This window comes from Carassius carassius, chromosome 20, assembly GCF_963082965.1.
Source record: "Carassius carassius chromosome 20, fCarCar2.1, whole genome shotgun sequence".
Taxonomy (NCBI): Eukaryota; Metazoa; Chordata; class Actinopteri; order Cypriniformes; family Cyprinidae; genus Carassius; species Carassius carassius.
Genome location: NC_081774.1, coordinates 27,196,370 through 27,213,913, shown reverse-complemented (window position 1 = coordinate 27,213,913; position 17,544 = coordinate 27,196,370). Strand labels below are relative to the sequence as shown.

Sequence of the window (17,544 nt, the reverse complement as noted above, 5' to 3'; positions counted from 1 at the left end):
AGCCGTCACAGATGATGCATTTGAAAATGCCGGTTTTAGATCTAAATGGTAATCAATCTCCGTCAACCAACAACACATTTGGCTTAGGTTGTCGTACTTGTCAACCACAGAAATAGGTACAATTACTTTTAACTTATTTAACTAATTTAAGTTACAAGAAACCTCAAATAGCAATTTGTACACATAGTTACTCTATGTAGTTTCCTTTACATGGGCGGCAGGTAACAAGCATGTAATTCTTGTGTCTGGTTATTAAATAAACAAGTACAAACAAACAGTGCATTCATATCTACACCTCCGCCTGTTTCTGCACTCTCTTGTCATGTAGACGCTGGATAAACACTTGTGAAGGAGCATGAATGTCAGTAGATGCTGTGATGGTGTCACAGTGTTGCTCCCGTGTGTATGTGGGAGGAAATCAATTGGGCAGAACGGTCTCTAAGAAAGATCATCTTATCCATGAGGAGAGGTGCGATGCTACAGAAAATTACGCAGCGCCACTGAAGCAGTGAACAGAATTGTAATTAGCAGTAAATGCTGGGGTAAAATCATTACTGTTATTTTTGCTTATACGTATATAGGCATGTTCATTGTGTAACTCATTCCACACTAAAGACATGAATTATACCTCAATTCATATGGTTTGTTCTCAACGTGATGACAATGACTCAGAACGCCTTGTAAACTGCATAGCAACATTCTGGCAGTCACCCAAAATGTTTTGGCATCATGGCAGCTTGTTTTTTGCACTGCAAGCACCGATCACATTTTCTTCGAAAAAAAAAAAAAAATCTAGTTGTCATCAGTGTAAAACCCATTGAAATTGAAAGAGGTCGGCACATCCTCCCACATCTGTAGAGATAACTGTACCGCGAGCTGTTTTCCATCCCGTATACATGCCGAATCTGCCATGTCCATCTAATTGGAATTTCGAGCCTGAGCCGACAGTCAACAAGCATGTCCTGACAGCTTCCACTTACAGACGTACAGAGAGAACGTTACTTATACGTTCGACGCGACTTCTGCAACATGCCGTGATGTGTCTCTGACAACCCCCTGAGTCTTCAGCGCGCAGTTACACTCCACCATTCACTCTTATTTGCTATCTTTCTCTCCTGCAGCACAGATGCTAACACACTCTCGGGCCGTCTGTCTGCGTCTTCCTTGTCCTCACACAAACTCACATGCACTGTTCCAAAACTATGGAGGCAGCATTCTAAGGCATGATGGGCACGCTCCCGATGTGAAGGCTGTTCCAAACCTTAATTCCAATCTTAATTATGCTGCCTCATTAGATATCTAATTCTGGCCAAATTCTAAAGGAGCATCACATGTACAGTATTCTCCACAGAGATGGCAATCCCAGAATGCACTTCAAGAAGCACAACGAAAAATAAATCCAGGAGGATGTAATGAGAATAATTTTTAGATTAGAAATAGCCGTGCTTATGTGAATACTGAAAATAATTAAATTATATTTCAAAGTAATTTAAAATGACACCCACAACATGTAGAATAAGAATGTTAAAAAAAAAAGTTATGAGGTCACATGTTAGGTTATGACTTTCAGAGTGTTTAAAAAAACACTAAGACCTCTTTTTTAACATTTTAACATGTAACTGAATACCAGCTTAGAAACATGCTAACATAAAACTATCAAAATCAGAGAAAAACTGTGCGCAATTTGTTTGCACCATATCTAAAATTGCAACATATGCAGTATTGTAACGGTCACTTTCAGGGTGTTTAGCTTAGCATCTTGCTAACATTTTCCATTAAAATCTCAAAAATAAAATTGAGGCTTCTGTGTGAAATGCTATTTGCTTGCAGCATATTTAGAGCTGCTGCCTACATAGAACATATTGTAGTGGTCACTTGACTTTGACAGTATTTGGCTTAACATCTTATTACCATTCAAATCTGAGAAAAATTGAGGTTCCTGTGTGAAATGCTGTTTGTTTTGCAGCATATACAGAGGTGCTGCCTTTGTAGAGTTTCTCAGCAAAATACTAACATATAACCATTAAAATTAGAGGGAAAAAATACATTCTTGTGTGGAATGCTGTGAAGAATTGCTGCCTACAGTATATAGAATATATTGTAACGATCACTTGTGAGGCTATGACATTAAGGGTTTTTAGCTTAACAGCATGCTAACAAACAATACCACCATTAAAAGTAACAGTAAATTCAGACTTCTCGATGGTGTCCTATAAGTTTGCAGCATATATAGAGTTAGTGTCTATGCAGAGATAGCCTATCATCACAACCTCTTGTGAGGTTATGACTTCCAGGGTGTTTAGCTTAGCAACATGGTGTTAGCCAAGTCACTTGTGAGGTTATGATTTCACCGAGTGTTTAGCTGTTTAGATTAGCAAAAAGCATGCAACCATTAAAATCAGAGGAAAATCAAGGCTGTGTGAAATACTATTTGCAGCATATAGAGTTGATGCCTATGTAGTAGCGGTCACTTGTAAGATTAGGCTTAGCCACATGCTAACATGTAACTATTAAAATGCATGAATGCTGTTTGTTTTTTAAATAGTCAATAATTCAAAATAGTCAATAATTGACTTTCAAGATGTTTAGCTTAGCAACATGCTAAAATATAATCAGTACAGCACCAATAGCCTTGTGGGCAGCATGCTAACATATAGAGCCATTGCACTGAGCCATTTGTTTGTACATATGTAAAGATCCTGCCTATGTAGTGTTCTGCAGTGGTCACCTATGAGGTTTCATTACTGTCAGGATGCTTATGTAGGCAGTAAACAGTACGACAGCTCACTAGGTTTTGGAACAAAGCTACTGTTTTTCCACCACCCACACTAACACTCTCCCTTCCTCTTTCACAGACATACACACATAAACACAAACACACAACCAACCACACACACATCCCTCCACCATCTTAATGAGAGTTCACGCGTTGTGATTATTACTGCACTTTTGGCCCAAACAGTCCCTTTCTCCTGATGAGGCAGCAGCACAGGCAGATACATGGATCTGAACCTTTGGGCGAATAACTCCGCCAGTAAAAGAGCCTGATGTGCAACCAATTCTGCTGCCAAGCTGTTCTCTCCGATCTGCAGGCTTGCACAGAGCGGCCGGCGTAATTGGAAAGATCAAACGTGCTTTTGTGCAGCGTGGGGAATGCGGAGCTTCAGCGCAGAGGGAGATCTGACTTGGGAAATCAGGGGGATACACAACAGATAGAGAAGCTCTGATCAGACTGACAAACAGCCTTCCAAGTCTGCTCGTAAAGAAATAAGTGCTGGCGATTCAGGGGGATTATACTTTATTATATACTGTATAAGGGCAAACTTGTGGATAATTGGATGTTGGACGACGATGCGCGCATGGACTGGTGTTATGTTGGCAGTATAGAGGAATCTTGAAATTAGTTTGTCAAACAACAAGCGACTCAAAATTTTATGTAGTTAAACTCAAGTCAAGCTACTTTTTTGAAAGAGCCACTAACAAAATGTAGCTATTATATTTAACCTTTAAATAGTTGAATTGATATATATGTTTAAATGACGAATATCAACTGCAATATTAAAGGGTTATTTTACTCAAAAATAAAAAGTAAACCAATGTTTTACTCAATCCACCCATCCTGGGTGTAATGACTTTCTTCTTTCAGAAAAATCCAATCGAAGTTATATTAAAAATTGTCCTGGCTCTTCCAAGCTTGGCACTAGGCTTTTTTTTCTTCTTCAATATTCCAAAAGTATTCAAATAATCATCCATAAAACGTGCCTCACATGGCCCCGGGAGATAAATGAAGGCCGCCTGTAGCGAATCGATGCGTTTTTGTATGAAAAATATCCATATTCAAAACGTTATAAACACTTTTCTCATGCTTCCGCTAACTGTCGAATGATGTAGGATGTAGGTGCAGTGCACCTGCCAGTGATTAGTGATGAACACAGAAGTGTGGAGGAGAGAGTAAAACAAAACACTGATTATGAATTAGAAGCACAAAACAAGGATTTGTAAAGAAAAATGTAGGAGGATCCGATATAAGCCAAGAGTTGACTGGCTTTCCTTTGCTGAAGTAAGGAAACTTTCTTCCTTTGCTCAAAGCACATGCACAACGCATACGTCCTACGTCTTCTGCCTGGAATGTCTTGCATGTATGACAGTTAGCGGAAGTGAGAGAATAGTTATTTTTTTGAACCATATGAATTGTCTGAACAAACTCGTTCACTGAAATGAACTTGACTTCCTAATGCTTCATATGAGAGGGGAAATATTTTAGGGGAAACTGTCATTTGATTATTGCCTATTGCTGCATGTGCAATAGGGTGTGAAACAAATACCAGTAATGTAGCGTTTTGTTGCAGTATGCACTGAATAAAGTAGTTTGGAACATTTCATGTGGGTGTCATGGGTCTCGTAAATCAGCCATTATAATCATTTCGATGACTCTTCAGTTCTTATGAGGCATTTATTTACACAGTTATGCATATTTGAACAGACTGAATTAAAATAAGTGGAATATTCATCAAACGACAGCTCTCGAGTCAAACTGTCGTTGTCTCACCTCTCGGATAGGTTTCAGTTTGGAATATGGCATGCATGTAAAGCTGTAGAGCTCGACTGGCTCTCTCAAGCACACATTAGCATACTGTACACACACACACACACACACACACAGGTATACACACACAGAGTACAATTCCCCCTCGCTCACAGGCAGAGAAAACAAGAGTTTTTAAATCACAGTCCAAAGTCCTCCATGTGGAGAAATCTCTCAAGAGCGTTTCATGGAAGACAAAATACAACAGAGGTAAATAAAACACTTTTCTTGAATCGTATCAGTCTACTTTTTAAAGTCAACTCGCCCTTAAAGGACTTTCCATTCTTTGAAAATGTCCTCTTCTCTTTCTGAAAGTTTCAGTTTGAGTCCATCCTGGCTATCCTGTTCCACTCCTCTCTTCCTTTCTTCAATATGAAGAAAAGATCAGAAGAAGCAAGTCTTTGAGGGAAAAAGAGCGGCAAAATATCCTCAAGCCAACATCAAACAGCCCGGGCTTACATTTAATACATTTTTAAAACATTATTACAGTTATCTTATAATTCTCGAGTCCGTCTTATCGTTTGTGGCCTCAGCAAATGAGAGGAAGAATGGAAGGGATTGGAGTTATGGAAGAGAGTGATCGCTTTTTGCCATTAGAGTAACACATGCAAACATGCAAACTAAACCTGAGAAGTAGAAACGTCGTCAATTTGATCCATGTAATGAAAATTCAGTGTAAACATGAGAAAGTCATGACAAAAGGGAAGGAAAGAACAAAGACGATTGCCTCAGGCGCCATCATACAGAATTCCAATTAACATGTGCTGTGTTTTCCCAGCACTCCCCAGGTGCCCCATACACAGGCTGTCCATCAGGCCCATAGAGTTTTCCATTGGACACACCATAGCTTTCCACAGGCTCCTTGGGAGGGGTGCAACACTGTCCCAAATAGTATACAGGTTTTCCATTGGCTCTTCAAGCAATAGTCGGCTCCAGTAATTTTCCATTGGCTTTTTATGGATTGTCCCAGTCAGGTTTACTCTTCAAATGGGAATTTGTTGCTAGCCTGGAGGCTCAGCAGGTGTTTTTTTTAATCAGTCAAACCCGTATGGGCAGAGTTTGGCTCATTTGTTCTTTCATGTCTTGTGCATCTCCTATACTCTTCCTCTGATGGCCCGGCAGAGTCCCGCCAACTCGACAGAGATCACTACAGAAAGGGAAGTACAAAATACAAAAATCAGCTAATGCAGGAAACAGAAACACTGACATATGACAGCACTGAAGGTTTTAGTTTCAAGGCATAGTTATTTAATGTCAAAAAAACCCTTTCAATTTGATTTGAATTTGTCACACACCACATTAAAAATTAATTATAATCTATCCATCCATCCATGATTCCAAATATTTGTCTCTCCATCCATCCATCCTTCCCTCCAACTATCTATCCATCACTACCTATCAATCCATCCAACCACCCACCCACCCATATATTTGTCTCTCTATCCATCCATCCATATACAACCACCCACCCACCTATTTGTCTGTCTGTCTGTCTATCTATCTATCTATCCATCCATCCATCCATCCATCCATCCATCCATCCATTCATCCATCCATTAACCCATCCACCCATATATTTGTCTCAGTTCTGTCTGCTACTATATTTTAATTTAGAAACTGAATTGGAGCCATTCTCAATTCAATTCAGGATGAAGTACAACTCTGGTGCAGAAAGAGCCGTGTAAAGATTCTTTTAAAATTTCCTTATATTGATTAACAGTGAAAAATATCAGCATATATAGGTTTGGAACAACATGAGAGGGGTGACGTTGGTATTTTCATTTTGAGGTAAACTGTTCCATCAATTTCTAATAAAAAAGGCCAAATGTGTACACTCTCACTGATGAGTGAGAACAGTAATCACGCACACAGACACACAGCTGTCTCTGGAGATTGGATCATGACATGTCAAAAGCCTGACCAGGGCTGCTGGTGCATACAGATGCAAACATAAATGAATCATACACAGGCCATCAGCATGCAGCATCACGCGGAGGCATGACGTGCCCACACATGCACCCGTACACACTCAACCGTTAGGCATGGGGCTCCACTGCCGGCACATTAAAAAGCTTATTAGCCGACTAATTAAAGTCATTGCTCTCTTTTAGCATCTCCTCCATCTCCCTTATTAAGCTCTCTCCACCACCTCCGCTAGCCCTAGTCTGAACCTAACCAGCTTCCCCAGCGAGCAGACACAGCAGCCAGTGAAGAGGAAAGGGCACTGCACTGTGTGTAAGTCAGCCTTTACTCCGTTCCCAAGACGGTGCGGTTCAAAGCGCTCGAGGCGAGAGCAGCCTTTACAAACGCAAGTGAAATGAGCTTGCTTATTTTGACTAAGACTCAGCAGTGTTATGCATTGCATTTATTTGCAGGATAATTTATGTGGTTGAAACTGCTTTTCGTGAGGAGCCCTACACGGTAAACAATGATTTGCATAGTGAGGCGCGGGTGGGGGGGGTGATGGTAAGCTTATCGTGATAGGTATTTTTCGCCACGTTCAGTTTAAAAATTCAGCTTGTGCTTTACCCGGAGGAAAGATTGATCTCTTTTTAATATCTCCATTGTGTCTCCTAGGCTGCAGTGAGACAGAATGAAGAGCAAAGTTTCCTGTTTCTCAGACGTTTCTCCCTAGTAATCCCACATCCCGTTATGCCGAGGTCTCAGTAATGTCTCAAACTGTGCTTATTTTTACAAACATCAGTTAAATGTCACGAAACTCGAGAACTTATCTTCTTCAATTTTCTACAAGACTGGACAATCTCAGTTTAGTGCTTATTCATTTTTAACGCTATACCCTCACTATATACCACTATTTCTATTTTGAGCTATTTTTATAGATGTTTTGAGCCACGGTATTTCAAATCTCAAAATGTTACTTTCTTGTAAATTGCACAAAAGATATCTTTCAATTGCGACTTATAGTTGACATTTAAAATCTCACAATGTGATTTTTTTGTGACAATGTGACTATTGCAACTGTGATTTTGTTTCTCACAAATGTGACTATATCCCACAATGTTAAATATCGCAGTTGCCTCTTTGATTCTTGTAAATGTCATTTTAAAAGTCACAGTGCGACTTTATCTTGGAACTTTGTCTTTTTCAAATCGCAACATTGTTTCTCAAAATTGTGACTTTATATCCCAAAATGTGACTTTACATATTGGTCACATTGCATCTTTCATTCTCATAAATGTCATTTTAAGTCTCACAATGTGACTTTGTATTGGAAATAGTTAGATTTTATTTCTTGTAATTTCAACTTTATACTGTGCTAGGTGGCTATATCGCACCATTACGACTTCTAATTGTCATTTTACGTAAATATCACAATGTTACTTTGTCTTGAAACTGAGTTTGTTTCTTGTAACTGACTTTACGTCGCACAATGTGATCACAACTGTGACTTTACTTCTTGTAATATAAACTGTATGTATATTGTGCAAAAGTGAATGTATCTTGCAACTGCAACTTGTTAGTCATTTTAGTGACAAAGTGAATTTTTATTAAACAATTAAAGAATTAAAGAAAATGTGATTAAAATGTATTTATTATTATTATATATTTTTTTTACTTTTTTATATGATAATTAATTTCATATATCTGAGACAAGTTGATAATAAAATGACATATACCTCCAAACTCCACTACGTATCCTGAATCATGAAAAAGCAACATCTGAGCAATACAATTTTTTTTCTTCATTATAATACATTTTCGTGTTCAGCAGTAAAAGTAGCAATAACTATTTGTGTACTATTTGCCACATACTCTGCCAACTGGGATTCCACAAATATATATCAGTGGGAAGACCCGTCTTTCCCTGTAAGTCAAAGCCATAATTGACCCGTGTCTAATCTGGCCTGTGTTCTGCTCACCCTGAGTGTGTGCTGGTAAGCACTTTGAGGCTCGCGGCGTTGCGGAGGAGCTTGTCAAGTGTGCTGACGATCTGTCCGAAGCGCGGCCTCATGTTCCGCTCCTTCACCCAGCACTCCAGCATGAGCTGGTGCAGCACTGCGGGGCAGTCCATGGGAGGAGGCAGCCTGTAGTCCTGCTCCACTGCGTTCATTACCTACAGCATCAACAGACAGAGCAATTACACTTTTGCTTTAGGACAAACTCTGCATTATGCAGAGCTTTATTAGGCATACAGTATATGAACAGAATGTTATAAGCGTTAAACCATAATAAAGTCTAATAGGGTTGAAAATAAGAGCATCTGAGAATAAAACACATAGTATTGTGCTTGCAATATAGACAAAACAGCATAAACTATAGCACTGAATAGAGATAATAAATATTTTGATAAAAGAGATTAGTATTAAATGTGAAAGGATGGATCTCATGAAATCTGTCAGGAATTTGTCTGTGACATTTCACCACATAGTCAAAGTAAAGGAATATAATAATATTTTGCTTGCACAAAAATATTTATATAAAATTTATATAATAATATATATATAGTGATTTTTAATTAAAATGCCGATTGATCAGCATATAGAGGTGCATCTCTGAAAATTAGAATATCGTGAAGAGTTATTGTTTTTGTTACTTATCTCAAAAAGTTAAACTTACATATATTCCAGATTCACTGCATGTAAAGTAAAACATTTCAAAATGATTTTTTTTTTTTTTTTTTTTTAATTTTGATGATTAGAGTTTACCGCTCCTGAAAGTATAAAATCCAGTATCTCAAAATATTAGAATATTTCCTAAGATCAATAATAATAAAAAAAGGATTTGCAAAACAGAAAAGTTCAAGTTCTTTAAAGTATGTTCATTGATGCACTCAATAATTGGTTGGGGATCTTTTAGCACAAATGACAGCATCAGTGGTGTGGCATGGAAGCAATCAGCCTGTGGCTCTTCTGAGGTATTATTGAGCCTTAAGCTCGTCTGGATTGTTGGATTGACTCTTTCTCATCTTTCTCTTGAAAATATCCCATAGATTCCATATGGGGTTCTGGTCAGGCATGTTGGCTGGCCAATCGAGCACAGTAATATCATGGTCAGCAAGCCATATGGAAGTAGTTTTGGCTCTGTGGGCAGGTGCTAAAGTCGTGCTGGAAAAGGAAATCAGCATATCTATAAAGCTTGCTCCAAAATCTTCTGGTATACGGCTGCACTGACTTTGGACTTGATAAAATACAATGGACCAACACCAGCATATGTCATGGCACCCCAAACATCACTGACTTCAGAAACATCACACTGAACATCAAGCAGCTTAAATTCTGTGCCTCTCCAGTCTTCCTCCAGACTCCAGACCTTGATTTCCAAATGAATTGCAAAATGAACTTTTATCTGAAAAGAAGACTTTGGACCACTGAGCAACAGTTGAGTTATTTCTTTCCATAGCCCAGGTAAGACGCTTCTGACGTTGTTTCTGTTTCAGATGTGGCTTGGTAGCCCTTTTCCTGAAGTCATCTGAGCGTGGTGACTCCAGCTTCAGTCCACTCCTTGTGAAGCTCTCCCAAAGTGTTTGAATAAGCTTTGCTTGGCAGTATTCTCAAGCTTTTGGCCATCCTTTTGGTCATCAATTTCTTCCTTTCATTCAACTTTGCATTTAATATGCTTTGATACAGCACTCTGTGAACAGCCACCCCTTTCAGTAATGACCTTCTGTGACTTACCCTCTTTGTAGAGGGTGTCAATGATCATCTTCTGGACCATTGCCAAGTCAGATATCTTCCCCATTATTGTGGTTTCAAAGAACAAGAGATAGGCAGAATTTATACTGTAGGAATGGTTATTTAATGAAACTCAAATGCAATATTCTAATATTTTGAGATACTGGATTTTTGACTTTCATGAGCTGTAAGCTCTAATCATCAAAAATAATAATAATAATTATTATTATTATATATATACTGTATATATACATTTTTTAAAAATGTTTTACTTTACATGTAATGAATGTATAATATATGAAATTTTCACTTTTAGAAATAAGTTACAAAAAAAGAGAGAATTTTTTCACAATATTCATTGTTTTTAGATGCACCTGTATATGATAATCACCACTGAGAATTATCTGAATGACAAAAAAACACTACCTTTTATTTGATCAAAGTTTTGTTTTTTATTGTTACTAAATAAAATAAAAGTATGAATAATTGCTATTAATAAAAATAAGAATGAATATATTCATTATAGTAATATATAATAACTATACATTTATATAATTAATTTATATATATGATCATAAATCCATTATAATAAATGCATGGAAAAATGTAATTATCATTGCTGTACAGCAAACAAATAATATATAATTTAAATATTAAATATTAAGTGTTTAGTGTAGTATATATAGTAATATTGACTTACATTTTATGTAGGCTGATTAAAAAAATATACAAAAATAAAAGTGCTATTAAAGTATTTTTTTCTGTTATTAATACTGTAACACAATGATTTTTTAAATTTAATTTCTGCATAAATATGAAAGCACAATTGAGAATACATCCGGATACATTAGAGTAATCAAAATTTCGAAAGAAATATGACTAATTCTAATGAAAATAATGTCACAATATAAAATCTTTTAAACATCCACATTTCTTGTCATTCTGGATTAAAATGTCACCTAAACATGAGATTTCAGGAGATTCATTTGTAATGTAACATAAAAGGTTGACATACATCTTGATTGCTCATGTCCCAGTATGGGCGTTCCCCGAATGACATAACCTCCCACATCACGATCCCGTAGCTCCACACATCACTCGCAGAAGTGAACTTTCTGAAGGCGATGGCCTCGGGGGCGGTCCAGCGGATTGGGATCTTTCCCCCCTACACAATTACACACATACACAGAGAGAAGCCATTAAATTCAAACACAGACTTTAAAAACCAACGACACGGCTCGAGTCTTCAGCTGCCTAATTAGTGCTAAGACTCAGCCCCTACTCATGGCTTCCTCCCCACGGGCCATCCGGCTGGGTTCATTAATCTGAGATGAAAACCAGTAAAAATAAAATGGCAGGATTCTAACTTTAAACATAACGGTTTGATCTATCCCTCAAACAGACAATGTGAATGGGAAGACTAATCAATACACTTATCCAAGCAAAGTACGAGCTAAACTAGCATGCTAGTGCTAAATCTTCACTGTCTACTAGCATGCCCGGTAACGACACAAATGTTTACTTAACATGTTTAGCCAAAAGAGTTGGTGTAGATGCTAAAAATAAAGTGAAAGGATTTATACAGAATTCTAGTCATTTAGTTCCCTTATCCAGAGCTTATCATGTCGGACACACTGAACAAGCCATCACTTACTGTACTGACTACATCCATATGTTTCCAGCAGACAGAGATAGAGACAGGCTTCTTCCACATATCAAGTATGCCATCTGTACTCCCGATTCTGATGGTCAAGGCTGTTCTTATCAATTCTTAATGCACACTGTATCTGTAAAGTGCAGATATCGCTACATTTCTGTCAGGCACCTGGATTTCGATAAAATGCTCTCTGAAAATTCCCTCAAGAGACTAGAATCCACAGAAAGTGATTTCATGGGGACTTGCAGGTTAATAAACTAACAACAACAACTAAAAAATTCCAAACAGCACCATGTTAACATGATTTTGGAGATGTATCAAGTCCATAAATACCATAGCATATGCAAGGTATCATAGTATCGTTTGAAATAACATGGTATGGTAATCATTCAAAATCATGGTGTAAAGCAAAGTACCATGGTATTGCCAACTGATATCATGAATACCAATTAAAATACAAATGATAGCACCATCATATATGCTAACATAAACAGCTAACATAGTTAGTTGTAATAATAGTAATAATAATATAGTAATAATAGTATAATAACATTTATTTTATTTTTTTATTTACATGGACTGGAATGGCCAAAGTTATGTCATTTTTATTATTTAAACAATTAAATTAAATAAAAAATAATATAAATTTTTATATGATTATTTATTTTATTATTTATAAAGGAAAGCACTGTCTGTACTAAGTGTACTGGTTAACAATTTGTACAGACAAAGTACTTTATTTAAGCTACTATAATGGCTGAGTGGGTTTTGTAGGATTTATTGGAACAAGGATATTTCATTATTTATTTTGTATTATTATATAAAAAGAGCAAGCATGCGTGACCTTAATCAAACTCACCAATGAGCTGGTGTAGGTGGGGTCAGACGAGTTATCATCCAAAAAGCGAGAGAGGCCAAAATCGGACACTTTGCACACCAGGTTGCTGTTGACGAGCACGTTACGGGCAGCCAGGTCACGATGGACGTAGTTCATGTCGGACAGATACTTCATGCCAGCTGCGATTCCCCTCAACATGCCAACCAGCTGCGTTACTGTAAACCTGCCATCGTTCAGCTGAGCGGGAACAGTACAATAGAAGATGGAGAGTGACATTAACAGATGTAAACACAACACTGCACCAATTCGACTCGTTCAAATCAGCCTGACTCTGACAGAGCCGCTGGACTAATTCTACTCGCAGCAGCCCGTAATCTGCTTCAGAGTATCAGGATGCCAATGCTATGAAGAAGTGTCTCCACAAAGCTAATCCTTATGGAGGAATTTCCTTTGCAATAGCACTGAATGTTTGAAAGCGTAATTCAATTACACACTTCACAAAGAATATCAAAGCCACATGCTTTCATTTTCATATTCTGAACAGAGAAATTCTGAAGCAGTGGTTCTCTGCTGGACTGCAAGTCTGTTTCGGGTAGGGTCAGAGCCGGAATAAAACAATGCTAAATTCTAATAATAAAATGCAAATGACCATATTATTGTACAGAGTTGGGACAGCAAAATAAATGGGCTTATTGGCAACTCCATTTGCTAATGGTGCATCAAATAAATCTTTAGAAAATTTGATCCAAACTACATTAAATACGGGTCACATGCAACCTATAATATAGTTATCCTAACCCTAACCCTAATAATAATAATGCAATAACAGACGTTTTAAAAATGAATAACAAACCAATGCACATTACCATTCAAAACTTTTTGGAATAATCGTGTGACACTGAAGACTGGGGTAATGATGCTGAAAATTCAGCTTTATATGACAAGAATGAATTACATTTGAACATATTAAAATAGAAAACTACTTTTAAATATTACGTAACATTATTTAATATTTTCACTGTATTTCTAATCAAATAAATGCAGCTTTGGTGAGCATAAGGGAGATCTTGTCTATTATTAAGGTTTTATGTCCAACATGAAAAAGTAATGCTGCAGCCCAAGTTCTGCTGTTAAAGAAACCTCTAAGGGGAAATTCACAAGTCTTCTGTTCACAAATAGCACATGGTTCATGCTAAGCCTTCAAGCAAAAGGACATCGTCACGTCTGTAGCCATTCTCACTTGGTTTGGCTCCAGTGACAATAAACTTTCTGCTACGACATAGATTTTGATGTTGATGCTTTTTTCTACTTCTAAAGTTGAAGATGAATCATGCCAAAGCTTGTTCTTATAGATATTTTTAGACGCGAGTTTGTGTGTATGCGTGGAAATGAGCGCGCTTGTGTCCCTGGCTGGACTTTGTGTGAGTACAAGCTGTGCCGTTGGAAGATGTCGGGGGATGACGGACTGGTTGGGTGGGCTTTAAGTTGTGTCATCTAGTCAGACAGAGAAAGACGCACTTCAGGACGTCTGAACTGTTTATCAAGTGTTACTGTAGAAACCGAGGGGCTATACAAGGTCTCACTAGATTATTACGGTATTTTTACGGTTTTGAAATGCCAGATGTTGACACAAGTTAAAGGTGAAGCGAGGCTCTGTCTAAAGCACCATGAATAACTGTTTAATGCTGAGGGGTTATCAAATCCCCCTGTCAGCACTAAAGAAGTTCTGGCTCACTTTTAAGTTATGTAAAGTAATGTGACGTGCTTCAGATTGAAACAGAGTATTCAGTGAAACTTGATTTTGTCCAGTGGGAATTGATTCATTTTGATGAAAGATTATGAAGCCAAGCATTTTTTTCTTATAGCACCATGCTAAGCAAAGGCATAGCCCTGGATATTTTTCAAAAGCTACATATTTTTGGAAAACGCTGGGTCTTTTTCTTTCATTCTTTTTAATGTATGCACTGCAGCAGTTTTTATTGCAATGGTACTTGATTTAATATGCGATTGAGGTATTTTAACACCCCATCTAGACCGCAAGTGAGCAATGCAACACGACTCAACAGTTTCTTTCATTATAATGGGAGTGTTCTAGTTCGTCACAATGCATTGACAGCAGTATAAATGGGGTGCAATTTAAACGCTTTGAATTTGTTTAGAACTGAGTCTCAAAGACACAGATTGTGGGATGGTTTAAGGTGAGAGTAAAAAACTACAAAATTCTCTATATTTATTATAAAGCAGGTAAGATAATTTTTAATTAAATGTCAAATCTAAAGTGGTCTATTTAATGCCTAGCAGTGGGCACTTGTGCTTTTCAGCTGAAATTGTTTCCAGCGAAATGTGTCATTTTGAATCACTCACAGCAATAATGCCACCATAGACAGGTACAAGGAAATAATTTATGGATAAAGAGTGAATTTTCAACTCTGTAAAGGAATATTAGACTCGATGCATTAATACTGATTTGATGAGTTTGACTGAGATGCAGGTGTTTAATTAACCCTGGATCAGTTTGGTCCTGTGGCGGGGGAGGCGTGGTTTAGCGAAGTCTGCAACGGGAGAGCGAGTGAAGAGACGAGCGGCGGTAAGTGGTTCAGGTGAGAAACAAGTAACAGCAGGATCTTGTTGCAGTGATTGGGACCCGCTGACGACCCAGAGGCGTTCCTCGACCTGTTCGAGCGGACGGCAGAGGCATGTGGGTGGCCGATGGACAGCTGGCCCGTCCAGGTGATCCCTCTGCTGTCGGGGGAGGCCCAGAAGGCGGCCCAACAACTGCCCGTCCCGAACCTCCTGGTCTACGCCGACCTGAGACGAGCCATCCTCCAGAGGGTCGGCCCCAGCCCCGAACAACATATGGAACATTAATGGAATATCCAGTAAAAGCCATAGGCATTAAATTTCGGGGCCAAAAGCATAGTGTGGAGGTGGCCGTTAGTCCGCGCCTCCGGCATCCGCTAATTTTGGGGATGAATTGGCCAGCGTTCCAGCATTTACTGGGGTATTTGACAGCGGGTGCCGTCGGGGGAAAGAACCGGCCGGGGGGCGGGGCGAGCGCTCAGGTGGGAGAATCTGTCCCAGGACCTAGTGGGGCGGTCCAAGGGGAACCGAGTGGCGTGGCAAGGCTTTGCCCTGGAACAATCCCAGGACGAGACGCTTAAGCATGCCTTCGAGCAGGTGCGCTCGATCGATGGGCGGGTCCTCCACCCTGAGCGTCCGCTATCCCCCCCGTATTTTGCCGTTATTAAAGACAGGTTGTATCGAGTGACCCACGACGCTCAGACAAAGGAAGATACAACCCAGCTGTTAGTACCGCGGAGCCGTCGGGAAATGCTTTTCCAGGCGGCGCATTGTAATCCTATGGCAGGGCACTTAGGAGTAGCAGCAACACTAAATCGCCTAACGACCCGATTCTTTTGGCCGGGCATTCACGAGAACGTGCGCAGGTGGTGCGCGTCTTGTCGGGAATGTCAGTTGGTAAACCCACCGGCCGTTCCAAAAGCGCCTTTGCACCCTATTCCTCTAGTGCAGGTCCCCTTCGAGCGAATTGGTATGGACCTGATTGGGCCGTTAGAGCGATCCGCACGGGGACACTGTTTCGCGTTGGTCTAAGTGGATTACGCGACACAGTATCCTGAAGCAGTGGCGCTCCGCAACATCTCGGCAAAGAGTGTGGCGGACGCCTTGTTTCGTTTAATCTCCCGCGTGGGAATCCCAAAGGAGATTCTCACGGACCATGGCACAGCGTTTATGTCACGCACGTTAAGCAAATTGTATGGATTGTTGGGCATTAAAGCGGTGCGTACCAGCGTCTATCACCCACAAACGGACGGTCTGGTCGAACGGTTTAATCGCACATTAAAAACCATGATCCGGAAGTTCGTACAAGAAGACCCAAAAAATTGGGACCGTTGGCTAGAACCCCTCTTATTTGCTGTGCGCGAGGTCCCCCAAGCTTCCACGGGGTTTTCCCCCTTCGAGCTTCTCTATGGACGTCAGCCCCGGGGGGTGCTAGACGTCCTGAGAGAAACTTGGGAGGACGGACACTCGGATAGCAAAAATGAAATTCAATATGTCCTGGACCTGCGCACAAAACTCCATACACTGGGGCGGCTCTCTATGGAGAATTTGCTCCAGGCCCAGGGCAGACAAAGCCAGCTATATAACCGGGGAGCTAAGCTGCGAGAATTTACACCGGGAGATAAAGTGCTCGTATTACTGCCAACCTCTAGCTCCAAATTGTTAGCCAAGTGGCAAGGACCCTTTGAGGTCACACGGCGGATAGGGGATCTCAATTATGAGGTAGTACGAACAGATAGAGGCGACTCACGGTTAATCTACCACCTCAACCTCCTTAAAAAATGGAGCGGGGAGGAGTCAGTGTTGCTAGCGATGGTAGTGAGTGGGGAGGAGGATCTCGGGCCAGAAGCGATTGTTAAAGAAAACCCCTCGCACTGGCCCTAGGAGGGGACCACCTCTCGCCCTCGCAGCTCACTGACATCGCGCGGTTTTGCAGGTAGAATTTGCGGATGTATTTTCGCCCCTACCTGGTCGTACGGACCTGATTCAGCACCACATTGAGACAGAGCCGGGTGTTGTAATTTGCAGCCGGCCGTATAGATTGCCTGAACACAAGAAAAAGGTAGTTCAGACTGAATTAGAGGCCATGCTGGGGATGGGGGTAATCGAGGAGTCACACAGCGATTGGACGAGCCCGATAGTTTTGGTGCCCAAAACGGACGGCTCGGTACGGTTCTGTGTAGACTATCGCAGGGTGAATGAAGTTTTTCCAAATTTGATGCTTATCCAATGCCGCGAATTGACGAGTTGC

General features: G+C 39.8%; 1 protein-coding gene across 1 annotated transcript in view; it reads right to left on the bottom strand.

Annotated features, from left to right (window-relative positions):
• Positions 1 to 4,441: 4,441 nt before the first annotated feature.
• The window catches only part of LOC132096758 (ephrin type-B receptor 3-like), a 41,348-nt gene continuing 28,245 nt past the window's right edge, over positions 4,442 to 17,544 (bottom strand). Inside the window, exons 13-16 of the mRNA XM_059502346.1 lie at positions 12,735 to 12,950; positions 11,234 to 11,383; positions 8,467 to 8,660; positions 4,442 to 5,732 (exon numbers count right to left, since the gene is read on the bottom strand). Of these exons, the coding sequence (XP_059358329.1) occupies positions 5,624 to 5,732; positions 8,467 to 8,660; positions 11,234 to 11,383; positions 12,735 to 12,950 (669 nt within the window). The 3' untranslated portion in view covers positions 4,442 to 5,623. The remainder of the gene's footprint in view (positions 5,733 to 8,466; positions 8,661 to 11,233; positions 11,384 to 12,734; positions 12,951 to 17,544) is intronic.